The sequence below is a fragment of the Chrysochloris asiatica genome, unplaced genomic scaffold (assembly GCF_000296735.1).
Source record: "Chrysochloris asiatica unplaced genomic scaffold, ChrAsi1.0 scaffold00115, whole genome shotgun sequence".
NCBI lineage: Eukaryota > Metazoa > Chordata > Mammalia > Afrosoricida > Chrysochloridae > Chrysochloris > Chrysochloris asiatica.
In genome coordinates this window covers 3792308-3819378 of record NW_006408633.1, presented here as the reverse complement: position 1 = coordinate 3819378, position 27071 = coordinate 3792308, and the positions used below count along the sequence as shown (strand labels likewise).

General features: G+C 40.9%; 2 protein-coding genes across 3 annotated transcripts in view; one reads left to right on the top strand and one right to left on the bottom strand.

Annotated features, from left to right (window-relative positions):
- The window catches only part of POLR2B (polymerase (RNA) II (DNA directed) polypeptide B, 140kDa), a 55119-nt gene extending 47688 nt beyond the window's left edge, over positions 1 to 7431 (top strand). Inside the window, exons 18-22 of the mRNA XM_006868069.1 lie at positions 69 to 176; positions 913 to 1026; positions 1544 to 1704; positions 6151 to 6346; positions 7342 to 7431. Coding sequence (XP_006868131.1) covers positions 69 to 176; positions 913 to 1026; positions 1544 to 1704; positions 6151 to 6346; positions 7342 to 7431 — 669 coding nt within the window. The remainder of the gene's footprint in view (positions 1 to 68; positions 177 to 912; positions 1027 to 1543; positions 1705 to 6150; positions 6347 to 7341) is intronic.
- A 326-nt stretch (positions 7432 to 7757) lies between these two features.
- The window catches only part of IGFBP7 (insulin-like growth factor binding protein 7), a 113972-nt gene continuing 94658 nt past the window's right edge, over positions 7758 to 27071 (bottom strand). The window contains exons 2-5 of one of the 2 annotated variants that reach the window (XM_006868041.1): positions 19582 to 19691; positions 9719 to 9835; positions 9067 to 9193; positions 7758 to 7777 (exon numbers count right to left, since the gene is read on the bottom strand). In XM_006868041.1, coding sequence (XP_006868103.1) covers positions 7758 to 7777; positions 9067 to 9193; positions 9719 to 9835; positions 19582 to 19691 — 374 coding nt within the window. Of the gene's footprint in view, positions 7778 to 9031; positions 9194 to 9718; positions 9836 to 19581; positions 19692 to 27071 lie in introns of those variants that run through there. The other variant, XM_006868040.1, reaches the window with a different exon arrangement.

Sequence of the window (27071 nt, the reverse complement as noted above, 5' to 3'; positions counted from 1 at the left end):
TTTGGTTTCACAGCTAAGAGTCAGAAATCTTAAAATTTCTCTGTTTCTTACTACGATTTTCCTTACAGGATATGCCTTTTACCTGTGAAGGCATCACCCCTGATATTATCATAAATCCCCATGCTATCCCTTCTCGTATGACTATTGGTCACTTGATTGAATGTCTTCAAGGGAAGGTAAGAGATTGTCTTCAAAAATACATGCTCCAAATTGGTGTTTCTTTAAAATAGATGATAGGTGATTTATCTTATTTTTGAGCCTGGGTACTTTGGAAAAAGTGTGATTTTTATTAATTTCCATACTTTCAAATTAGTTAGGATTATGACTTTTATTTTAGAAAATTGTAATGTTATGGCTAAATCATAGTTTGAGATTTTACGACATCTAGTCTCTCTATACGTATATATGGTTATCCTTTTGAATAGTTCTTCTCTTAGATGAAATAATTCATTGGCAGTTCATTGTGAACATTACTTTATCACCTATATATGCATTTTTCAGTGTTTTTAAATATCTTGTTAAACTAGAATGACTACCACCTAAAACCTGTATGACTTGTTTTTTAGGGTGTTAAAATGTTATTTTCTGTGAATTGTTGGAAGTATTTGGAAGACTTACTACTCTTTTTGTGCCTGGTCCCATTTACAGCTTCACATTTGAAAGCTTATTATAATTGACTTGCTTTTCTTTCTAAGTAAATTAGTTTGTTATAAATATTTTCTGTAAGATATTAATAAAATGAACTGTAAGGCTACATAGCTTTCCATATATGGATTTCAAGTTCAAAATCTTGCCTTTTATAGAAAGGACTTTTTTTTTTTTTTTTTTTTCCGTTGAATATAATTGTATTGATATATGACTGCTTAAGAGAGATAAAAAGCACTATTTTAAGGACAGTTTTGTTTGTTACAGGTATCAGCTAACAAGGGTGAAATTGGTGACGCTACTCCATTTAATGATGCGGTGAACGTGCAGAAGATCTCTAACCTTTTGTCTGAGTATGGTTACCATCTCCGAGGAAATGAGGTGCCTTTGTGCTTGCGTTATTAATTTGTTGTGTTTTTTATGTGTTTGTAGTTTCATTAAAAAATAAATGTAACTTTTTATTGAAGTATATAACACATACTTCATATATGTGTGCAGATCTTATATGTTGTTGCTGTTAATTGCCATCAAGTTGCTTTCGACTCATGGCCCGATGTAGGCCTTCTGAAGCATTAAATCTTTACGAGAGCAGAAAGCCTTATCTTTCTCCCAATATATGTATAAAAAGTTGGATGCTTCTTCATAAAGTGAGCATATTTGTGTGACTGGTACCCAGCTCCAGAAAGTAATGACCAGAACTCTGTAGACCTGGAGCCTTGTAATGTGGCCCCTTCTCCTTAGCAATCTCTCTCAGCAATCACTACCTTGACTTCTGACACTGTAAGTGAGTGTGCCTGTTGAGGTTATTTTGTAAATGGAATCATACCGTCTTTACACGTATCTTTGAACTTGCTTTCTATTTTTGAAGCTGTGGTTTTAAGACTTGTGTCTGTTTTAGGTCCTGTACAATGGGTTCACTGGTCGAAAAATCACATCACAAATTTTTATTGGCCCCACTTATTACCAGCGTTTGAAGCATATGGTGGATGATAAAATTCATTCTCGTGCTAGAGGCCCTATTCAGATCCTTAATAGACAGCCCATGGAAGGTCGATCTCGGTAAGAGTTGCATCATCATTTAGCCTTTCATTATGGAAAATGTCAAACACATACAAAATAGAGTATGGTATAATGACTTGGCTTTACCTATCTCCTCCCTCTCGATGACCTCAGGTTATTTTAAAGCAAAGCCCAGACATCGTGTACTTCTGTAAGTATTTCAGTATATATTTATAAATGAGAAGTTCTCAAATTTTTTGATCTCAGGGCCCCAAAGAGCTTTTGTTTATGTGACTTATTGGTATTTATCATGTTAAAAATTAAAACAGAAAATTTCGACTATTATGAAATAACACAAGTAAATCTATTGTATAATAACATAAATTAGCATGTGGTTTTTTTTTTTTTTTAACTTTTTGTTGTAAATTGAATGATAGTTTTCAGGCAAGATCATCAGTTTTACATTAAACCATGCATTTTGTTAAGTTTCAATGATTGCAATCCCCTCCATGTAGCAACAATGATCTCACTTCCTCCCTATGATTCCTGTTTCCATTCCACCCTCCTTTCCATCCCTTCTCAACTTTGTCTTTAGGTAAATGTGGCCCTTTTGGTTTTGAATGACTGACCCCTTCCATGGTGAGCATACCTTACTAGTGTTGTTTTCTCCTCTAGATACCTATTTACTGCTTGGCTGAGAATTGGGCCACGAGGATGAGTTCTTTCTAGACTTGAAGGATGGTTGAGGGCCGTAGTCTCAGGTTCTTTCAGTCTTTTTCTGACTAGTAGGCCCAGTGTTTTTTGTTTTTGTTTTTTACATTTATAATTTTGAGATTTGTTCCACAGTGTCTCCTACTCTATCCAGGTCCTTCTAATGTGATCCCTTTTAGAGCAGTTGATAGTGGAAGCCAGGCACCATCTAGTTTTTCTAGTCTCAGTCATGGACACTGATGTTCCATTGAACTAATGGATTAGAAGCGTCTTCAGTTCTCTTCATTCTTTTTTCTTCTGCACATGGAGAGACCAATAGCTAGCTGTACCTTAGATGGCTGCTCGTGAGCTTTTAAGATCCCAGATGCTACTCCTCAAAGTAGGATGTATATAGAACATTGTCTTTGTGGACTATGTTATGCCAATTGACCATAATTCCCTGAGACTGTAGTTCTGAGTCCCCAAGCCCAGCAACTCGTTACCTTAAGATGTTTGATAATATCTAAGACATTTTAGTTGTTTTGCCCTCTGTATACTCATGCGGTGCTATAGGATAAGCACTGGACTGTGAACCACAAGGTTGGTGGTTCAAACTCACCAGCTACTCCTTGGAAACCCTATACAGGGTTGCTGTGAGTCAGAACTGATATAATGAACTCATATAATATTTGTTCATTTGTGGTTGTCTGATTTTACACAGCATAATATCCTCCAGGTTCATCTATGTTGTGAGGTGTTTTGCAGATTCATGGCTATTCTTCAGTGTTGCATAGTATTCTATTGTGTGTATGTACCAAAGTTTGTTTTATCTTCCATTGATGGGCATTTAGGCTGTTGTCAACATTAAAAAAAAAAAAAAAAAAAAAAAAATCCAATTATTTAATTTAATCCATACAAAAACTCTCTAGCATTTTTATAATGAATGTATATATATTATTAATGTTTTATTGTGAATAATGTGATCGTTTACATGGGAGAACATTATATCGTTTCATTGCCATGGTTACAGTCCCCTCCATGCATCATCAACCAACCAAAGGGTATACCCTGCAAACCTGCCCCCTGGTCATCAGCACACAGCCCCTCTCCCTCTCTGGGTCTGAAGTCCTCAGCTGCTCCATCTCTCCACGTCATCATCTCTGTCTCCATCTCAGGCATCACTGTTTCTCTGGGTAGGGTCCTGCTCTCTGCTCTTCTCCCTTGATGGTCCCAGGTACCTCCGCTCCTAGACAGAAAAGTTAATCACTCCCCTCCTTCCTACAAAAACGTCTACCTTTCATTTCCATCCCTCACTATCAGTCCTGATAACAGTTATTCACTATTGTATCACAAAAGACCTATCTGCATTTCATTTCATCAGCCCTGCCTAGTCATATTGGATACTCCTCAGTGGAGATTCTACCTTCCTCCCTGCCCTCTGGATCTAGGTTCCCTCTTGAAAGCTTGTAAGCCAGTCACTTCTTGCCTTTGTAGCCCCGCCCCATTTTGGGTAGCCAATGTCCAAGTTGCCAATCCCTGTCTATATGGAGGGGGGGTGGCAGTGATCCTTGCTGTAAAGATATGTTCCGTCTTTTGAGCTACTGCATCCATAGGTGTAGGTCAAGTTCATCAAATTGTATCAGATTACTCTTCTTTTCTTCTTCTTTATTCTACTTGAGTTCTGATCATCCAGGTCAAGTGGGTATTACCTGCAAGTGTGGGTGTTCTTGTGCATATGCCCTCTCTTCTTATCAGCTACACACTTCACTCTCCACTCTAGTCCTCTGTGGCTGTGTCACTGACTCTGGGCCCAAGAGTCCCCAGGTCTTGCCACACTGCTGGCCAACCAGGTCTCCAGCCGGGTTCACAGGAGTCTATTGAACGTTATAGGGCTTAGCTTGCAGCTTCATTGCTGTTTTTCCCTCACTTGCCATTATCAGTGACAAACGTGGTCACCAATCAGAGCATATATTCCCATTGAGTCTTAGTCTTGGAAGCGGGTTTGCGCTGCGGGGACCTGACCACTTGCCTTGATGTCTCCTGGGCGAGCAACTTGCTTGTTCTTGTAGTAATCAGTTGGTCTGCCTATATTGTTTTGTACTTTTCCTGTCAGTCTTTCTTTCAAGAAGTATCTTCTGTTCTTCTAGCTGCTCCAGGCTGGTCTGTTTGTCTTTTCAAGTGGGAATTTCCCACCTCTGAAGATTCTGGATGGGGTTCAGGATTCCACTGATGGTCTTATGTAATGCAGAGGCTCCACAGGAAGCCTCCTTCACTGGGCACGTTGTAGCCCCTCTTCCAGTGTTTTTTGCTTCTATTTATTCTTCTTTCTCAACCCGTCTAATCTTTGGGCAAATGTTGCCCATTTGATCCCAAATGGTTAACCATCCTATGGTGTGCATACCTGACTAGTGTTGCTGTTCCCCATGTAGATCCATCTGTTGCTTGCTGAGAATTGTGCCATGAGGGTAAGTTCAGCTCCACACTTTAAGGGTGGACTAAGGGCAGTAGTCTTCGGGTACCCCCAGTCTATCTGACCAGTAAACTTTGTTTTTTATGATTTTGAGTTTTGTTCCATTTTCCCCCCACTACTCAGCGTCTTCTAACATGATTCCTTTCAGGAGTTGTTGCTCTATGTAGATGGGTTGATTGATTATTCATTTTAAGTGTAGAGTTGAATTCTAGTAAGCTAAATACTAGCATAATGAGCCTCTACTCTGCACTAAATTGTTTTTTATGAGAAAAATTATATGTTATAATTGAGATTCTGTTGCATATGAGGATCTTCTAATGCACTTTGTTGTTGTTACGTGCTGTTAAGTTGATTGTGATGCATAGCGACTTTGTATAGGGTTTCCAAAGAGCAGCTGGTGAGCTTGAACCACCAACCTTGCAGTTCAGGTGAATTTGCAGTCTGACGCATTAGCCCACAGCACCACACCAGGACTTCAATGCACTTTAGTTAGTTGTTAAACTTCATTCCTCCTCACTATGTATAGGATGCTAGGGTATAAAAATTAGATCCTGATTATCTTTCCACCCATTTTTAAAAACTCTTTATTGTGAATTGGATGAAGATTTACAAGCACATCAGTTCTCCAGTGAATAGTTGGTAGAGTTTTTGTTTTATGTCATTAACTGCAACCTCCACAATATGACTTCACTTACCCCACTACCTCTCCATTTACCATTTCCATTCCTCTTCTGGAAATTATCTGTGGGTAATTGCTGTACTTTTGGTCTCAAATGATTGCTTATTCTGAGCATGTACCTCGTAGTGTTCTTGTTCCTCTATTTTTTGGCAGAAAGTTGATTCATGGGGGTGAGTTCAGTTCTAGACCTGAAGGGTGTCTAAGGACCATAGTCTTGGGGTTTCTAACAGTCTCCCTCCAACCAGTAAGCCTGGCTTTTATTAAATTAAGATGTTATCATCCACATTTTTATCCCACTCTATCCGATCCCTCTCGAAGCAGTTGGTCATGGTATCTGGGCATCATTGATGCTCATGTGATCCATTAGTCCATTAGACTAACTGTTGCCATGCAGCTTTGATTTTCTTCAGTGTTCTTCACTCCAGACAAGGAGAGACCTATAGATGCACTCCTTAGGTGGTAACTCACAAGCTTTTAAGACACCAGTTACAACTCACCAAAGTAAGATGTATAACACTGTCTTTGTGAACTATGTTATGCCAGTTAACCTTGGTGTTCCTAACCATCTAATTCTTCTTGACTAGTATGAGCTTAACCTATGCGTTTAGTTCAGGTGATTTTTATAATAGACAATAATCGCCAAATAATCTGTTTTTTCCCTTAACAGTGATGGTGGCCTGCGTTTTGGAGAAATGGAAAGAGATTGTCAGATTGCCCATGGAGCAGCCCAGTTTTTACGAGAACGGTTGTTTGAGGCATCAGATCCGTATCAGGTTCATGTTTGCAATCTCTGTGGAATAATGGCCATCGCTAACACCAGGACCCACACGTATGAATGCAGGGGCTGTCGCAATAAAACCCAGGTGTGTGTGGCCCTCACTGGCAGTTGGTACTTCTTTAGGCTCCGACTATGTTGGCCTGACCATCAGGTTTGGTATGGTGAAACAGAATGGCATTTTTACAATTTTGAGATCACCCTTCTCAGAGGTTCTTAGTTTTACATGAGGGAAAAAGAACAGAATAAGTTGATTATTCGAAAATTCTGTTTAAACTTTAGTGTGGTCCGTTCTCTAAGCTCTTCATCTTGTACCCACTGCTGTTGAGTTGATTCTGACTCCTAGTGACCCTACAGGAAAGAGTGGAGCTGCCCCAAGGGTTTTCCACGGTTCTCTTCTCCACGGAAGCAGACTGTCCAGTGGCACAGTGGTTACGCACTTGGCTGGTAACCGAAAGGTTGGCAGTTTGAACCTATCAGCCACTGTGTAGGAGAAAAATGCGGTATTCTACTTCTGTAAACCTTGGAAACTTTATGAGGAAAGTTCTAGTGACCCTCTAGAAGGGTCACTATGAGCTAGAATCAACTGGTGACAAATGGTTGTAGATTTTTTTGGGGGGGTGGGGGGTGTCTTCAGATCTTTTAGAAACAGTAAGACTTATGTGTTGTTGTTGTTAAGTACCACTGAGTCCGGTTCTGACCCTTAGCTGCCCTGTTTAGGGTTTCCATTGGAGCAGCTGGTGAGCTTGAACTGCTGGCCTTGTAGTTCAAACGGCATTGCAGTCTGGCTCATTAACCCACAGCCCCACACCAGGCCTCGAAGACCTACATAGGAGTTTTTAAACAGCAAGTATTCCTTAAACCTTTCGCTTGAGAAGGAGGAATGAAGTTTACGCCTAGCAGAAAGGGTAAAGTACCAAAGACTGTTCAGAGAAAGAACCATTCGTTAAGGTGGCAGGATGAGTGTTAGCAGCCCACTCATTAACTCTTTCTCTACAGAACCTGTCTGTAGCCTATTTTAGGTAGAGAAGTAGGATCCCTTCAGGACAGCTCTGCTAATGACCATCTTGTCTTTCTTTTCAGATTTCCTTGGTTCGGATGCCATATGCATGCAAGCTGTTGTTTCAGGAACTCATGTCAATGAGCATCGCACCAAGAATGATGAGTGTTTAGCTCTTTAAAAAAAAGTCTCAGCAAGATACTTGTAAATTCTTATATGTCTCATTTCTGTGATACATTGTTGCTTTTTATTTAAAAAAAACAATATTGCTACATTGTGAGAAAAAGCATTTTATTTGTTTTTATGTTAGGCATGATTTTCTTCCTTTGTTTTTGTAAATAAACAGTAAATTTTTGTAGATAGTCTTGTGTTATCTCTGTTTTGTAATTTTCTGTGTAAAAGCAGTGAGTATAATGAAAGTGTTAGTGGACTGGATTAAGAACGGGGTTGTGGTTACCCATGACTACTTTAAGTGATGTAGATGATACATTCTGCAGGCTTACAGCTCAGCACCTTCACCTGTTTAAAAAGAGAAAGTTAAAAATCAGTTACTTCAGTGGACTTGGTTGAGTTATTAATTTTCAAGTGGTTTTCTGTTCCCAAACCAGTGATGTTAATGGATAATTGAGTAACTGTAGGGATGCTATGCTAGAGTGCTCTACAATTTGAGCTTTGTGATTTGGAATGTGGAAGACCATTCGGCTGTACTATGTGTAACACGTGGGCTGTATTCTTCAGTGAAACCTGTGAGAGCCAGAACTAGACGGAACTGCCTTGTTTTTCCAGGTCCTGCGATTTTTCCACCTTTGACAGGGTGCAGTCATACTACTTTTCTATTACTCTCGGTTAGTGGAAAATATTTGTGTTTTTCTTCTCTGTCACATTTCTGTCTTTTAGCAGTTTTGCTATATAAAAACTAGAGGAACACTTTCACCAACAGCCATGTTGAGATCCAGCTTGTTCAAGATGAGATGTGACTTGCCTCTCAGTTACTGCTTTATCTTGCTTGTTTCATCTGGCTTTACGCATCCTGAGAATCTTACCAAACACATCTTTACACGACATTTCCTTTCATACCACAGTTTAGTGATCCTCACACTGGGATGGTCTGAGAAATGCTTCTGATTCTGCGTTAAGTGAAAACCAATTCAGACACCAGTTTACTAGAACTATGTGAATGTAAAGTCGTACTGCTAGGACATTGTCAAGAAGTGAGTGTAAGAGGGAGCTTTTAGCAGTAAAGTGGAGGCAGTGCAGAAGTGAGTACTTGTCAGTATGCTCTGGGTTTTTTTCCTTTATGAAAAACCCAGAGTGAAGGACCAGAATTGCTCAAAGTCACTTCCTTTTAAATGGGAATTGAATATAATAGTCATAACATAAAGGGAAGATGCCATATAGATGGATAGTTATGGGGAGTATACTCCATTCCAGTCAAGTTTGCACTTTGAATCTGAAGTGTAAGAGAAAGTAAAAGCATCTAAGTCATAAAAATAGCATTACATCATCTATCTGAATGTTCTCCTGGAGCCCTGTTTCTCCGTCCAGTGGCATACTTCATAATGCTGTGGATTGCTATGCTTGCTACTTTCAGACTTGGTTCGATTCTAAGCAAAAGCACTCTTGTTAAGTGCTGTTGAGTTGGTTCTGACCCAAAGCAACCCTGTGCAGGGTTTCCAAGGAGTGGCTGGCAGGTTTGAACCACTGAACTTGCAGTTAGCAGTTTAGTGCTTATTCTGCAGCGTCACGCCAGGTCTCCAAATGCAAAAGTGTTAGTAGTCATTTTTAAATGGCTGTGGGATTTATTATACCTTTTTTCCCTGGTATTTCATGTAAGGCATCAACCACTGTAATTTTTGCTGATGCTGAAGCCTGTCCTTGGGAATTGGATGCATGGCACTCGTATTCTCCAGCATCGTCTTTACTCAGAGGCGATACCTATGAAGAGAAAGAATTTTTAGCTCTTTCCTGCTGGTCTCTTCTGGTATTTTTCCAGTATTTTCAAGTAGGCCATTATTTTATAAGTTTCTTAAGATATAGCAGAAGTCATAATGCAACTTTTCATGCTAAGACACTTAGATGTGGCTTTCATATTTGGTCTGTCTGGACTATTCAGACTCAGAAAATGTTAAAACTTTTAATCATGTTGCATAGGTTAACAGCTGGATAGGTGCACATAGCAGTTTGAGGGAAATCTTGGTGTGGGGCATAAGATCTAAGCACCATTTATGAGTACCTGTGAGTACCAAAGGTCAAATAAAATAATGATATATTAATCAACAGTCATTTAGTTGCTTGTGAGGATTTTGCTTTGAAATCTTATGGGGAGGAAAAACCTTTAGTTCTCGCTGAAAGAGGAGCTTCAGCCCTATGGGAAGGCCATTCCAAAGGGAGGGGAAGAACAGCTATTGGGTACATCTGACGAATCTCAGAATGAAGACCTTGCGAGCTCTTAGTACTCACCAGCACCCAGCCAGTTACTTCATGCTTCTCTGGTCCACCACGAGTCTGAATGGCCAGGTTGTCCCGGTCACCAGGTAATAGTTCTGTCCTTTGAACTCCATAGTGACCCCTTTTTACCTGCAAACACAACAGGAAATAGCCTCAGTTCTCTGCACTGAATCGTCAGTTTGGAAGTGGCCACAGTCCTAGAGTTGCATACGGTACACAGCAGATTCTAAACCCAACGTCTAACCATGAATTACCCTTTCCGGAATACTTTCAAAATACACATCATCTTACACTAAGTGAAATAAGAGTCACAAAAGGACAAACACTTTTCCCTGATACACATTTAGTATACATTTTTATAAGGGAAACTTGAGTCAGGGTATAGATACTTTAAGGGTGATTCTTTTCCCCAGTTGCTGTTGAGTTGATTTCACCTCATGGTGACTACGGGTGTGTTGAAGTAGAATGGTGCTCCATAAGGCTTTACATATATAGAATTGATTTCATTTTGTTGGTGAGAATATACATAGCAGAATATACATAAAATTTTCAATGGCTAGTTTTTTGGAAGTCCATCAAAAAGGTTTCTCTTGGGTAGACTCAAACCTCCTGTCTTTTGGCTAGCACCCAAATGAGTTAACTAATTGCTTTTGATAATAGTGTCTTAAAAAAAAAAAAAGGATTCATGAAGTTTTATTCCTTTCCAGGTATCCTTCAAGAGGCAAATTGATGTTTATTATTATATATGTACTTATTGTCTTCAATAATTAAATAGATACTGAGTTAGCAAAGATGACATGTTGCACTGTAAGATAGAAGCACTGGACTGCTGGCCAAAGGTTAGCAGTTCTATATCCACCACTTTAGAAACCCCATACAGGGTCACTATGAGTCGGATACAACTTGATAGCAATTAACAACAATGAAGACAACAGAGAGATGAAGTCTCGCCATCTTGACTTTTAAGGAGCATTCTGGCTGTACTCTTCCAACACAGATTTGTTGGTTCTTCTAGTGTCCATGGAACTTTTAATCTCCTCCAAGACCATAATGCATATGCATCAATTCTACAGTCTTCCTTTATTCATTGTCCAACTTTCACATGCATATGAAGCTATTGAAAATACCATAGCTTGGGTCAGGTGCATTTTGTTTCTCAAACTGGCATCTTTGCTTTTGGACACTTTAAGAGGTGTTGTATAGCAGATTTGCCTAATGCAGTACATTGTTTGATTTCTTGACTGCAGTTTCTATGTGTGTTGATTTTGGATACAATAAAAACGAAGTCTTTAACAACTTCAGTCTTTTATTCCATTTATCATGATGTTATTTATTGGTCCAGTGGTGAGGATTTTTGTGCACGGAGTCCACGTAAGGACTCCATGACCTTGTGTAAGAGGCCTGTATTGATACAAAATGTATTGAGAAACATGTTTTCCAATTTGGCTTCCAAGACAATTTTACAGATGTGCGATGGGCTGGAAGTGCTTCCAATTCTAAACCTTAGAGATCTGCAGTGTGGGAAAATTGCCTCAGTCACTGCTCACTGTGAGGAGGCTGAGGAAGAATAGCAGGAAGACCAAGGAAGCCATTTCAGCCATCTCTGGTTGTATTTTACTTGCAATCAAACCTTTCTGAAACCTACTATTGCTTACTTAGGAAATGAAACATGTCAGTGATTACAGGCTCAAGGATGCACCTGTCTGACTCTTACACATTAATACACTTCTAGGGCTCTTGGACTTGCAGGGAAACTTCAAAAGCATAAATGAATTAATATTACTATTATAATGAATTTTTACAAGTTTTGCAGCCACTGTAAATAAGTAAGAGGCAAAAGATAATCTGAGAAAAAAATATAACACATGATGTTTGTATCCCCCCAGAAATCTGTGTTGCAAATCCTAACCTCTATGCCTGGCCCATGGCTCCTCTGAAACCCTGGGGTCACTGTAAATCTAAGCCCACTAGAGATTACTTAACAATAATACCTGGGTTAGAATTCCATTTGAGAAAGGGTTATTTTATTATGCTAATGAGGCTGGGTTCATGTAGGGTGTAGGGGAGGAGTGTCCAAAGATTCCTGGAAAAATGGAATTAAAAGATGATGGAATGTTTCCAAAAGCTTTCAAAGTCCCCTGAGCCAACCTCTTTTGAGAGCTAAAAGAGATTAAACAAGCAGGCAGAGACTGGGGGTAGATTGATGTCAAGCTACATGGAGATCTCCAAGGAACCAGGAAACAGAAGCCGAAGAGACCTTCCTCTGAGCCAACAGAGAGAAAGTCTTCTAGAGGTGGTGCCCTGAATTCAGACTTCTAGCCTCCTAAACTGAGGGAATCGATTTCTGTTCGTTAAAGCTCCCCACTGGTATATCTGTTCGTAGCACTGGAGAACTAAGGCACAAAATACAGAGTACAAATCTCGAATGTAAAAGAAACTAAAACTAAACCCACTGCTGTCAAGCAGATTCTGACTCGGGGACTGACCCTACAGGTCAGAGTAGAACTCAGGGTTTCTGAGACTAAATCTTGATGGAAGCAGACAGCCTCCTCTTTCTCCCTCGGAGCACCAGCCTAGCACTTAACCCACTGTGGTACCCGTTCTCCTTGTAAAAGAAACTATAGTCTGATAAGAACAGGAAATAACCCAATGGAAAAACGGGGAAAGGAAATGAACAGGTAGTTCATCGAATACTCAAATAGGAAAAGATTCTCAGTGCCACTAGCAGTTAGGGAAGGAGACCTGGTGGCACAGGTGATTTGTGAGTGGCTGCTATCCTAACAGTTGACATTTTCAATTCACCCAGGGGCTCTGCAGAAGGAAAGCCTGGAGAAGTGGCTCCATGTTGATTGTTGTCAATGGATTCTATTGATTGATTATGACTCCTGCAACCCCATATGACAGAGTAGAATAGTCATATGGTCTCCTTTTACTTTAAAAAAAAACTTTGTGAATTGAGTGAAGGTTTACAGAGCAGATCATTAGTTTTACATTCAATATTTCAATGATTGCAATCCCTTCCGTGTAACATCAGTTCCAACTTCCTTGTGATTTTTGTTTCCATTCCATCTACCTTCTCAAACCTTCTGATTTTTATCCCTAGGTAAATGCTATCTTTTTGATCTCGAATGGCTGACCATTCCATGGTGAGCTGTTCCCCCTGCCCTTTTACTACCTGGCTGGAAATTGAGCCACAGGCATGAGTTCAGTTCCAGACCTGAAGGGTGACTGAGGGTCTTAGTTCTGGGTTCCTCCAGTCTCTTTCTGACCAGCAAGCCTAGTGTTTTTTATACTTTGGAGTTTTGTTCCATATTTTCTCCCACTATATCCAGTGCTTTCTAACGTGATCCCTTTCAGAACAGTTGGAAGTAGTAGCGGCACCGTCTACTTCTCCGGGTCTCAGGGTTGTGGAAACAGATGTTCACGTGTTCAGTTAGTCCACTGAACTAACTGACTCCAAGTGTCTTCAATTTCTCTTACTCTTTCCTCTGCACAGGGAGAGACCAATAGTTGGACCTTATTAGATGGCAGCACATGAGCTTTTAAAATCCCAGTCTCCACTCACAAAAGTAGGATGTAGAACACTGTCTTTGTGGCTTGTTGTTGGTAAGTACCGTCAAGTCAGATCTAACCCATAGCAACCCTGTATAGGATTTCTGAGGAGTGGCTGGTGAGCTTGAACCGCCAACATTGCCGTTCAAACTGACTTCGCAGCCCAGCGCGTTAACTCACAGCGCCATTATGTTCTGCCAATTGACTATAGTGTCCCTTGAGACTATGGTTCTAAGCCTCTAGGCCCAGCAACTCATTCTCTCAAGGTGTTTGATAACATCTAAGAAGTTTTCTTAATGTTCAACCCTGTATGCTTCACCACATTCATAGATACTGTCTAGTGCTGCTGCTACAACAGAAAATACCACAAGTGGATAACCTCAACAAAGAAAATTTTATTCTCACACAGTTTAGGAGGTTTTGTTGTTGTTAGGTGCCATCAAGTTGGTACTGACCCATAGCAACTGAGCGATGAAATCTGGCCATCCTGACTTCTAAGGAGCATATCAGCTGTACTTCTTTCAACACAGACTGGTTTATTCTTTGGCAGTCCATGGTACTTTCAATATTCTCCTCCAAAACTCTATTGCATCAATTCTTCTTTGGTCTTCCTTATTCACTGTCCAACTTTCATAATGAATATGAGGTTATTGAATCAGACACAACTTAGTCTTCAAACTGACATCTTTGCTGTTCAACTTTAAAGAGGTCTGTGCAACAGAATTGCTCAATGCAATATGACATTTGATTTCTTGACTGTTGCTTCCATGAGTGTTGATGGTTGAGCTAAGCAAAATGAAGTCTTTGACAATTTCAATCTTTTTTCTATCTATCATAATGCTGTTTATTGGTCCCATGCTGAGGATTTTTGTTTTTTTACATTGAGGTGCAACTCATACTGAGGGCAGTGGTCTTTGATCTTTATCGGTAAGTATTTTAAGTACTGTTCACTTTCAGCAAGCAAGGTTGTATCATCTGCATATCACAGGTTGTTAATGAGTCTTCCTCCAATCCTGATGCCACATTTTTCTCCATATAATCCAGCTTCACAGATTATTCAGTATACAGATTGAGTAAATATGGTGAAAGGTTATAACCTTGGCACACCCTTTCCTAATTTTAAACCATTGGGTGTTCCCATGTTTTGTTCAAATAACTACCTCTTGGTTTATATACAGGTTCCTCATGAGCACAACTAAATGTTCCAGTAAACTCATTCTCTCATCATAGAGGTGATAACTACATCTAAACTGCTAAACCACTGAGATTGTGGGCTCAACCAAGTTGACAAAAAACTTTAACTGGCACAGATGTGTTTGCAGCAAAGGTAAATACCCAGGTACAAGTATCCTCTGTTAACCCTTTGCTTGTGGGTATATGGCCACTCTCCCTCCCAAACCTGTTTAGCCAGTGTATCTGTTCATGTATCTACCCTGTAGATCACTGTTGTTGTATATATAACAGTATTGACCGCTTGGACTCCTCCCTGTACAGCCTGATTTCTTGGATGTAATCTTTTTGGTAAGAGAATGCCAGGTTGTTTCTCCTGTGGATCAGCTAAGTGGGTTCAAATTACCCACCTTTCATTTAGCAGGCACATAACCATTGTGCTGCTCCGGCTCCTTCTATAAAGAACACAACTAAATAAACAGAAATAAAAAAACCCTATGGAGGAGTTCTCTTCCATACACATGACGGTAGCTAACAATTCTAATTTCCCCCACCTCCTTTCATTTCCTAGAATGACTACTGTGCTCTGGCTTGTTTCTTACAGTGTCTTTGTAGCTAGGGGAATTAAAACAATAATGTGATACTGTTTTTCACCAACAGATCAATAAAAACTCACAAGAATGGGACTATTTAGTGCTGGTGAGGATCAGGGAAGTGCTAGCAGTGCACTGTGGGTAAGCATGAATTGCTGCAATCTGTTGAGAAGGAAATGCCTATTGATAATATCTCTGAATGCTAAAAGCTTTTGACTTAGTCATGTCACTTTTGGGAGAATCGATCTTATAGAAATGAAAGCATTAGTATAAAGGGTCTGTGTCCTTTGATGTTTAATGTAACATTGCTTAAGATGGTGAAAATTTGGCACAACAGAATAATACGGGAATGCTTTAATAAACTATGAACATCCATATTTGAAATGCTACGTAGCTCCTGGGGAACAGTCCAGAAGGGATCGATGTTCATGAAGAACAAGTGTCGGAGTAATCTGCACCTGATACCCCGGCTGTTACCTGCTCCATTTCTCGTATGTGGAGATAAGTATTTGTGTATGTTTGGGCATGAAGAAGGAGGGAATGGAAAGAGAAACCAGAGTGGTTCACAGTGCTTGCTTATCCAGGGAATGGAAGGGAAGTGGGAACGATTTTAATTCTTAGTCTTTCTTTGGATGGTTTTTCTTTATTACCATCATCACTTACTCTTTTAATTAAAAAACATACTCTTAAAGGTCGTGAAAGTCCTAAAGTAAGCAAACGCTCAGGCAGGAGAAGAAAGGATTGGATAGAGAACCTGTCAGTCTCGGAGACATCTCAACGTCTGGAAGGAAGCGTAGGTGTTTTGTCTTTCTAGCAATCCCCATTTCTTTTTGTTTCAGGTTGTATCTTTTTTAAAAAAGCTTTTAGTGTGAATTGAGTGATAGTTTTCATGGGAGAACATCGGTTTTGCACTCATCGTATCGTGTTGTGTTTCATGGTAATAATTACAATCGCCTCTATGCTTCATCATTTAACAGTATTTGCTTCTATTCCCCCTGGGTTTTTTTTTTTTTGATGTTTTTGACACAAAAGCACTCAGGAATATATAATCATTTAAAATGATCAAAGGGCACATTCTGCAAGCCTGCCTCCCAGCTGGAAGCAACACACACAGCCTTTCTCTTTCCATGACTCTAGAGTCCTCAGCTGCTCTATCTCTTCATGTCCTCATCTCTGCCTCCATCTCTGGTGTCGCTGCTTCTCTGGTTAGGATCCCATGTTCTGCTCGTGCTCTTCTCCTTGATGGTCCTAAGGTTCTCTGTTCCTGGAATGTAACATTAACTACTCCCCACTTTTTGTTACAAAACTTCTACTTTTACAGTTGTGACAGTCACAATTAATCATGATAACAATTACTCACTACTGAATCATAAGAATCTCATCCCCATCTCCTTTCACCAGACCTGTCTAGACAGGATGAAAACTATTCAGTGGGGATGATTCTACCTTCCAAATCACACTCTGAAACTAAACTCTCTCTTGAAAACTTGTAAGCCAACCATTTTGTTCCTTTGTAGCATCCCCCTCCGCCACCCCATTTTAGGTAGCCAGTATCTAAGTTGCCCATCCCTATCAACCCTGTGTACAGAGGGGATAGGCTTGATCTTGATGAGAAGACTCCTTCCCTTTTGGTTAGTATTTTGAGCTACTACATCCGTAAGTCTAGGTCAAGTTCATCAAATTGTAGCAATTTACATTTGCTTCCTTTATCAAATTTCTTTATCTTCCTCTATTCGAGCTCTGAGCATCAAACCATCCAAGCTAGGTCAAATGGGTACTATCTGCAAGTTTGAGCATTCTTGAGCATTTTCCCCCACTTCATATCAGCTGGATGCTTCACTCTCAGCTCTAGCCCTCTGTGGCTAGGTCAGCAATCCTCATTTCTGACTTAACCGGGGTTAAGGTGAATGTGGATTCCTGGTGTGATGCTGCATGATATTGTGCTGGACCTCAAGGTCAGCAGTTCAAACCCACCACTCCTTGGAAACTCTACACAGTTGCTATGGGTTGGAACTGACTCTACAACACTTAACAACAATAGCAACAAGGTTAGTGTAGTGATTTCAGTTTATTTCCTCATTTCAAAATGTTGCTCTTGGATTCTTTATAGGTTATTGGTTTGTTGGGTGTTGGCTTGTTTCTGGCACATGTACTTCTTTCTAGTCCCTGACCCCAGTTGGAGTCTCAGATTTGACGGGGATACAGGTCTGCTGCTTTTGAGCAGTCCTGAGAACAAACACTTACGGAAGCCCAAGGGATCTGCCCCATACAGTCCCAAAAGCTGATAGGCAAAGATTCCCAAGGCTGAGTAAGCCCCTGGGTATGTGTGTTCTTCAGCTGCGGTAGAGCAGAGCAAGGACTGAAGAAGTTATTCTCTGCCAAAATTTGTCAGTAAGGTCACATGTCTTGGGACACTTTGCCCTCCCTCCCCCTTTGTTCCCCCCCCTCACCCCCCTGCTTTTCATTGTGTAAATATCTCTAGGGAACAGCAGCAAGGTCTTTTATGGGTATTCCTTGGAAACGTCCCTCTGCTTCCTCCGCCCTCCCTGAACAAAGCCGTAGCTTCCAAATAAGCAATGAAGAACATCAGCAGCTTTCTGTTTCATGGGCTGCATTTTGGCTCTTCACTGCTCACTTAGCAGAGATTTTAGTGAAGAGGATTGTGGTTGGATAACCAGGGGTATCTCTGCCCACCCCCAGGTATTGCTCTAACTGCATTCCTACAGGTGTCCTCATGGGGGTGCCAATTTCAGCAGTTGTGCAAGGAAGCCAGAGTGTGGCAGGTGACCCTACCTGGGTCAGAGCCCCTCAGTGGGTTTTGTGCATTGCCACAGAGAAGGGAAGACCTTTCTTTCCTCTGGAATCTTCAAGCTGTGAAATAATGTCAGCCTGGAGTGGCCAGTAACAATACTGTTTGTTCACTGTGTGGAGGAAGATTTCTAGAGTAAAAAAGAAAATGAAACCAATCCTGAAGATACTGTGTTCCTGAATCCAGTTGTCCTTGAAGTTAGAGTCAACCCGTTTTTTGTTGGTTTTTCTCCTTAAACTAGTTTGAAATAAGGCTTTACAATTTGCAACAGAGCAATTCCTGACTACAGGAGCCCCGAACCCCAGAGTTCCAAAATGCTCCTTTGGTCACAGACATGAAGCAAGAAAATAGTCAAAGACCATTGTCATCCATCTTGGGACTTGCTGGGGTTCTAAACCAGCTGAAATGGAGTGTCCATTTATGCCATCTGACTTATGCCAACTTTCCCAGTTTTCTTCCTTTTTTTGACACAAGATTTATGAGATTTTTTTTTTTTGGAATTCAAAAATTGGTGCTTAATTCTGATTGTGATACTTCAGTACATACATCCATTGTACTGTTGCTCTTTGAAAGAATGAGGGTGATAATTGGTACTTCATAGGATTTTTCTGAGACTTAAATGAGTCAAAATGTAGAAGAAGGACAAAAATGTACAATAATGTATTGTATAATTGGGAGGTGTTATTTGATCTGGCAAATGAGTTTTCTTTTCCCTTCTATAGTCATGCTGAGAAAATGTTGTCCTTCAAACATGAAGATAATGTCACTAGATAATGCTACTCAAAGGGAAAATCTCCCAGGGACTGTAGCTATTAGCTACTGAGTGCTAACTTTTGGCAAAGAGTCAAATGATTTGAACTGCACTGCCTCCGTTTACTCTTTGTAATAATTAGATGCTACTTTTCTTGTATAAGGAGCTCTGGTAATGCAGTGGTTTCGAGTTGGGCTGCTAACCTCAAGGTCAGCAGTTTGAAACTACCAGCTGTTCCACAGGAGAAACATGAGACTTTCTGATCCGATAGAGATTTACAGCTTCAGAAACCCTATTCAGGGTTGCTATGAGTTGGAACTGACTCCACAGCACACCACCACCACTTTTACTGTACAGAGGATGAAAGAGGCTTAGAGCAGTGATTCTCAGCTGGAGACATTTTTCTCCATCTACAGACTTTTGGCATTGTCTGGAGGCTTTTTGATTATCACAACAGTGGAGGTGGGATAGGTGTTAACTGGCATCTAATGGATAGATGTCTTAGATGCTGCTGAATATCCCACAATGCACAGGACAGCCTCTCACAAAGATGAATCATCTGGCCACAAATGCCAATAGTGTCCGCCACTTTGGCAAGGAATTCACCCTTAACCACTATTCTACTGTCTACATTGGGGACACACACACACTTGTGTGTACACATGCAAGCACAAATATGGTATGCATGCACAAATGCACAAGCAGACACACATGCATGGACACATGCTCACACACGTGTACTTACCCACACATGTGTACACTCACTCAGAGGCTGGGTTTGAGTCTTCAGCGTTTTAGTTCTATCAATTCAGAAGGTTTCTGCAAGGTTATAGTTGACAGAAAATCACAGAAATGGGGACTATTTTTCAGGCTGGTAAAAATGTTCAAGAGATTGAAGGAGAGGTGTCTCTTAGAGTGCCCACAACAGTTCAACTTTGAGGAGCAGCAGGCGAAGGAGCAGGGGGAGGATTTTAAGAAAGGAGTCTGTCAGGCCACCGACCTTGTTCCAGATGAGGACAGGGGTTGGGATTCCAATGACCTCACAGCTTAAGTACACCTGGGCTCCAGTGACGTTCCAGATGTCCTTTGGGGGTGTCACGATGGAAGGACCTACACGAGAGGGCACAAAGCCAACACCATCCATGAAACAGTCTCAACACTGCCCAGCATCCTAGGAAGTCAGTGTTTGATTATGTTTATGAAGTCATCCCTTCTGTGAATTGTTTGAAGCAAATGTCAAAGACCAGACTGGTTTCTCCCTGCTACTGTCATGATTTTCTTCTACGCTTTGGGCTGCATAAATCTAAATACCCAAACAAAAACAGTTAGGAAGAAAAATATGTTGTTTATAAAATTCTCCTCTCCCCCAAACCATGTTCAAATGAGTTTTAATTCACCAGCTGTTTTGCATTATCTGGAATTTTCCCATTAATATTGCAGAATTTTAGTTTCACATTTTTTAAAAATTGTTCTTTGGTTTACCAGTATTTCTATTTTGGGTCAAGCAACAAACAGCTATTACTTAGTAATGAAAGAAAAAAACCTTAAAGAGAGATTTGACTCTACTTTCTTTATCAGGGAGGGAATTGTTATATCCCTACTTCAGGAAGTGTAGAAGCGAAGACTGACAAGCTGATGATGCTAAGGCCAAGACAGTATCTTTGAAGTGGGGGAAGGAAAGTGCCATGTAACCTAGGGGACTGAGAGGGTCATGAAATCCTGGGCATCAAAGAAAGTGGCAGAAGGAAGGCCCCAGAAGGAGCAATGACAGACCTACTCTGTGTGAGCAGGGTCTTCAAGGGGAGGTCTCTTTCCCAGGGTTCTCAGTGTCTAGATCCCTCACAGGGGCCCTTGTCAAAGAGGGGTACTGCCTGAATAGAGTCACCAGGTACTGGACCAAACAGGGCAAGGCCAGACTGATACCTCCCTGTCCCTACTCCCAAACTCTGGAATCAGTGACGGTGGCAAGTGTCTTTTCTAGACCTGGGTTCAGGAGTCCCTGAGTGGGACAAATTGTTATGTGCTCAGCTGCCAACAGAAAGGTTGGAGGCTTGAGCCCACCCAGAGTCACCTGGGAAGGAAGACCTGGAGATGTACTTCCATAAGATCCGAGCCATTGAAAATCCTATGAGCACAGTTCTAGCCAGACACAAATGGGGTCCCCACGAGCTGGAATCAACTCTTATGTCCACCGTTTCATCTTGGGTTTGGCAAATTACAGCCTATGAGCCAAATCTGCTCTGCCATCTTATTTTCATATGGCCCGTGAATGAAGAATGGCTGTATGTTTGTAAATGGTTGAAACAAATAATTACAACAAGGTCATGTAAAATAATATGAAATTATAATCTCAATGTTCATAAATTATAACTTTATGGGAAGATGCCACACTCATATGATGCATTGTCTCTGACTTCTTTTGTGTCACAATGGCAGGGTAAAGCAGTTGTGTCTGACACTGTACGGCTTAAGATAGTCATTATCTGGCTTATTACAGAAGAAGCTTGCAGATCCTTGCTCTAATCAATTGAGGGGTGAAAAATAGCCAAATAAGATATTAACAGAAAGTATCAGGACTTGAAGTCTTTACACATTACCCAGAACTGATGAACTCAAGCAGCAGAGAGAGGATTTATGGCTCAGCTCTGAAACACCACACTTTGACAACCCAAGTATGCTGAAAGAACGTGGGCCCATCTGCTATGCCTTTCTGTGAGAGGCCAGCTCCCCAACATCTGCTCTAGAAGAGATGGGCACACCTATCTATTCTTTGTTGTTAGTTGTTGTCAAGTGAGCTTAGGCCCTGGGTACTACAGAATAAAACACTGCCCAGTCCTGAACCATCTTCCTAACCACTGGTATGTTTGAGTCCATTGCTGTAGTGATAGTGGCAACCCATCTCCTGGAAGGAGTGTTCATCTCTGCTGAACCTCTACATTACCAACCATGATGTTCTTCTCTATGATGGCAGTCTATCTTGAGCAATATCTTAATTTTGGGAAGTAAATCATCAGGCTTGTCTTCCTAATCTGCCTTGCTGAAACCCATCCACCATGGGTAGCTGTCTGTTATTTGAAATATCAGGAGCATAGCTTCTATCATCAAAGCAACACAGAAATCACCACAGTATGACAAACTGATGGGTGGTAGATACTTTTTGGTGGGTGGTAATTAGGATTTCAGGGAGCTCTGGTGATGCAATGGTTAAGCACTAGGTTATTAACCAAAAGGTTAATGGTTCGAAGCTACTAGATACTCTGCAGGAGAAAGATGTGGCAATCTGCTTCCATAAAGATTTACTACCTTGAAAACCTTAGGGGAAGTTCTACTCTATCCTTTAAGGTCACTAGGAGTTGGAACTGACTTGCTGGCAAAGGGCTGGTTTAATTGCTATTTCACTTCCACGAATTCTGAGCAGCAGGTTTCAGTTACCAGGAGCATTTAGAGAGACTTGAACAGTATACAGTAGATCTGCGAACTTGGCTCACACGGGGGCCTCAGCACCCAAGGACAGAGCCCAACTTTGCCCTGATTTAATATACAACAACTATTTTTTGACTGTCGGGGTTAATTATACCTTTTCAATTTCAGAACTCTGCTGCCTTGGTTCCTTGGGCCTCATATTATCTACTGCAGGGACATCATGCATCAGAGTCCTGGGAAAGAGATAATTTCCCCTTTGGGCCTGGAAAATTTTCTGGCTTAATCAGCATTCCAGGACACAAAGTCCCTCCTTTTGCAACAGGCTATTTCCAGTGCACGATTAATTTCTTAAATCAGAAAGGAAATGACCCCAGCATACAAGAGTTTCCCACTCATCTCAAATATCAGAAGCAGACTTTTTTTTTTTTTTTTAATCCTTCAGGGTATTTTTATTTTTTCCCTTTATAAGAATGTACAAAACAATCAAAGTTTTGGAAGCTCTAAATATATTTCATGCTTCCTTCCCTTCAAACCATAGGTCCAAATAAAAAGCATAGATCTTAGCCAGGGGTCTTGACAGTTCAGTCACAGTGTGTTTGTGTGAACATAGCTGTGCTGTAGTTCTGTCTGTTTCTGGCTTTGTCTCAGACATTTCCTGGTCTGGATGTACCAATACAGGACCCAGCTAAGGGCCGGGTGGGGCCTTGCTCCATCCCAGGTTTCCTCAATGGTTCTGTGACCCCCAGGGCTTGGTTACTGCATAACTGGATCCGGCTGTACTTTGAGCTACTTTTATCTACCTCTTGTTGGGCTCCCGTGCTGCTCTGTCCTTCTTCCCACACATGAACTTGGCAGGTTGACCTCAAAGCTCAGGGAATATCTACAGATTGTTCTGTGAAGAATGCACCAGTGTTCAAAGATTTGGAAGGGCTTGAGAACAAAGCTGCCTCTTACACATCAAAACCACACAAGGAATGCAAGATGTTTTCATTGTGAGGATGTGAGGGCTTGGTCTTACAAAAGATCTCTAATTTTAACCTGCCTCCATTTCCTTCTAGTTGTGCAGGTAGGTTATCAGACTATCCCCAGGAAGTAGATTCTGAAGTGCACATGGATGAATTCCAGTCTGATTTTCTGTCTGATGTCTTAAAGACAAACTGCATTTTTCTTATTTCATAATTTAAAAATAGATGTGTTTAATTTTAATATGGAGAAGCAGTAGTGGTTCTGTGGAGCACTCATCTTCCATGCATCTCATTGATGCATTTGAGTTACAGTGTTGAAGAAGAGTATTAAAGGTACCATGAACTTGCCAGGAGAACAAACTAATCAGTGTTGGAAGAAGTACAGCCAGAGTGCTCCCCAGAAGCAAAGATGGCAAGACTTCGTCTCTCACACTTCAGACATATTATCAGGAGGGACCAGTGCCTGCAGAAGGACATAATGCTTGGTAAAGTCAGTGGGTCAGTGTAAGAGAGGAAGACCCCCAATGAGATGAATTGGCACAGTGGCAGAGTAGCATTGGACTCCAGCGCAACAACAATTGTGAGAATGTTGCAAGACCAGACAGTGGTGCTTCGTTCTGCTGTGCGTAGGGTCACTATGCTATGAGTGGGAACTGACTGGGTGGCGCCTCCCAACACTAACATGCAGCTCATGGACTGACACCATCCAGCAGTCAGGGAAGGCTTTGTGTTGTTATCGGTTGAACAGGTTTCAGCAGAGTTACCAGACCAAGACAGACTAAAAAGACAGGCCTGGGGATCTACTTGTGAAAATGAGCCAATGAAAACTGTCTGAGAAATGATCTGATTCCACTGTTCGTGGAGTTGCCGTGAGTCAGGAGCTGACCTGACAACAGTTTAACAGCACCCCCTATTAAAATATTTTAATATAGCCCAATTAACCAAATTGCTTATGATTAGAGCTTTTTATGTCCTATTTAAGAATTTTTTTGTCCAGCCCAGGGCTCTAGAGAACATTTAGGTTTTCTTCTACAATCTTTATGGTTTTACCTTTTATATTTAGGTTTGTGATCCATCTTGAATTAATTTTTATGTATGCTATTAGTAGAGGTGAAGATTAATTTCCCCCCAAAGGATATTCTATTCCTTCAGCACCATGTGTTGAAAGGACTACCCTTTTGCTATGCTTTTTGGTAAATCCATTAAACCTATACATTTGGGTCTATTTCTGGATTCTCTCTTCTGTTCCATTGGTCTATGTGTCTATTCTTGCACCAATAATCATAGTATAATTTAGAAATTAACTATTAACTTTAAAGCAAATAGAGGGCAAATCCATTATATCTTTCTTACTCCAATTTTCTTCTTAATCCAAGAAACATTGTATTCCAGGAGGTGCATTGTTGTCAAGTGCCATCAAGTTGGCTTCAACTCATAGTGACCCTGTATAAGGTTTCTGAGGCTTTGTGGGAGCAGAAAGGCTCATCTTTGCCCCACAGAGTGGCTGGTGGGCTTGAACCACGGTTCACAGTCCAGTGCTTATTGTATGGAGACACTGTACTCCAGAGGTATAAGAAGTCTTTAAAAACACTTATGTCCATGAATGCTTTGAATTAGAACAATTTCCTAAGGTGTACCTGACCCACAGGAGCTCTGGTAGCATAGTGGTTACAAATCGGGCTATGAACCGCAAGGTCAGCAGTTCGAAATTACCAGCTACTCCACAGGAGAAAGATGAGGCTTTCTGCTCCTGTAAAGATTTACAGCCTCAGAGACCCTATACAGGGTCGCTATGGGTCGGAACCGACTCGACGGCCCTTAACAACAACAACAACCTGACCCAAGCAATGGTATTTTCAATAACCTCAAATGCATGCAGAAGCTGGATAGTGAATAAGGAAGACCATAGAAGAATTGATGCTTTTGAGTTATGGTATTGGAAGAGACTATTGAAAGTGCCATGGGCTGCCAAAAGAACCAACAGATCTGTGTTGGAAGAAGTGCAGCCAGAGTGCTCCTTGGAGGCCAGGATGGCCAAACTTTGTCTCTCATACTTCAGACATATTGCTGGAGAAGGATACCATGTTTGGTAAGGTGGAGGGTCAGAGAAAAAGAGGAAGACCCCCAGTGAGATGGATTGGCAAAGTGGCAGCATCAATGGGCTCAAGGTGGCAATAATTGCAAGATTGGCCCACGACCAGGCAGTGTTTTGTTCTGTTGTGTATAGGGTCGCTATGAATTGGTACCAACTCAATGGCACCTAACAACAACAACTACAAGGTTTAAGAGTATGATAAATCGTGCTGTGATTTGAATGATCTCTTTCTCTCAACCCTTGAAATGCAGATAAAACCTTAGTTGAATGGGCTAGGTCAACATTTGGACCATTCTAAGAATATAAATGATTTTGTTAACCTTGTTACTAGGGTAACCCTGAGTCTTACAACATTTCTACACCACAGGAGTCTGTATCACTTGCTGACTCTTGTCAACCTTGTTACTAGGGTAACCCTGAGTCTTACAACATTTCTACACCACAGGAGTCTGCATCACTTGCTGACTCTTGTTGGGTAGTGGGCTGGAAAGACAGAGGAGGAACCCTCAGGTACATTTTGCTGTCCAACATTTTACAAAATCTTCGGCCATTTCAAAAGTCTTTAAACAAATGTTGGGTTCACTGACGCAATGAAAAGTTTAATAAACAATCTCTAAATTAGAAAATGATACCTACAGAACAACCTTTAAGTTCTGAAACATGGTATCTTGTGAAGGAAAATTAGAAAAATAAATGATTAGACTGATATTCATGTGACTGACCATCCCCCTCGTGTTGGTAGAGGCAAGTGGCCTTCAACCTGATTTCATAGGTTGGAATCCATAGGGGTTCTATATGCTTCCCATTCACTTTGTGCAGTGCCCGGACCAACTGCCTTATCTACTTACTAATAATGCTTTGACCTTTCTTTGCTACACACCTAGTCTGAAAATCTTATCCGAATACACAGAGAGGAAGGAGGCACACGTCTGCAACAAAAATAGTGGTGGTGGAATCAGACGGTGCTTCTGGAACACTGAGTTCAGAAGAAGACAGAGAGGTGGACTGAATGTTGATGGGAAGAGGAAGATGAACAGAAGCAGCAAGAGAGAAGAAAAATGGGGCTACCAGATGGCACGTAGTGGTGTGGCCATTTTGAGCTTTTTGCAAGCAGCTGCCCATGATACTGCGGCCTGCAGGTACAGGATCAGCTGCATGTGGAGACAATGGGAGTGCAGTCCTCTCTTGTTCTCTTGCCTTCCTAGTAGCTAGGACATGGTCAGTCCTGCCACAGTGGCCAGTGGCGCCCCCTCCTCTGCAGCCTCTGGCAAGGGTCTCTCCAGGGATGTATGAACTTGCCCTGAATTATGCTAGTCAAACAGCGAACTGAGAACTGTGTTTAGACAGCATATTCACCAGGAGACAGGTGACGAGTGCCTGAGAACACACCAACATGCAACCATCAAACTACAAACACAATGACACCACATGTCTCAGAGAAAATAGACAGTTTTAGCTTACACAAAGAACCAAGACAGTGACCAAAATGCAGAGTCAGAAAATATAATACCAGAAATTGAATCAGATCTATTTGATAAGGAATTTAAAAGAATGCTATTTAGGTACTTTCAATGACTTGAGAAAAAGATTGATGAAAGCAAGGAAGAATTCAGGAAAATAATACAAGAACAAACTAACAAAATGGATGAAAAATTGGAAAGCATACAAAAACAGCAATTAGTAAGCCAGAATATTAATACTAAGACTTCAGAAATAGATTGTATATTTAAGAGCAAAGAAGTAGAATTGAATGGAAGGTCAAATCAGCGAGTTTAAAGACAAATCTCTCAATACTCATCTTTGAGAGGAACAATTAAAAACAAAAACAAAGAAAGCCCAAGATTTATGTGGGATACTATCAATAGGAATAACTTACATGTGATTGGAATTCTAGAACAGTAAGGGACAAATAAAACCATAGAGAAAGTTGTCCAAGAGTTGCTGTAAGAAAACATTCCTAATATCATAAAAAATGAGAAGGCAGCCATTCAAGAAGTTAAACCAACT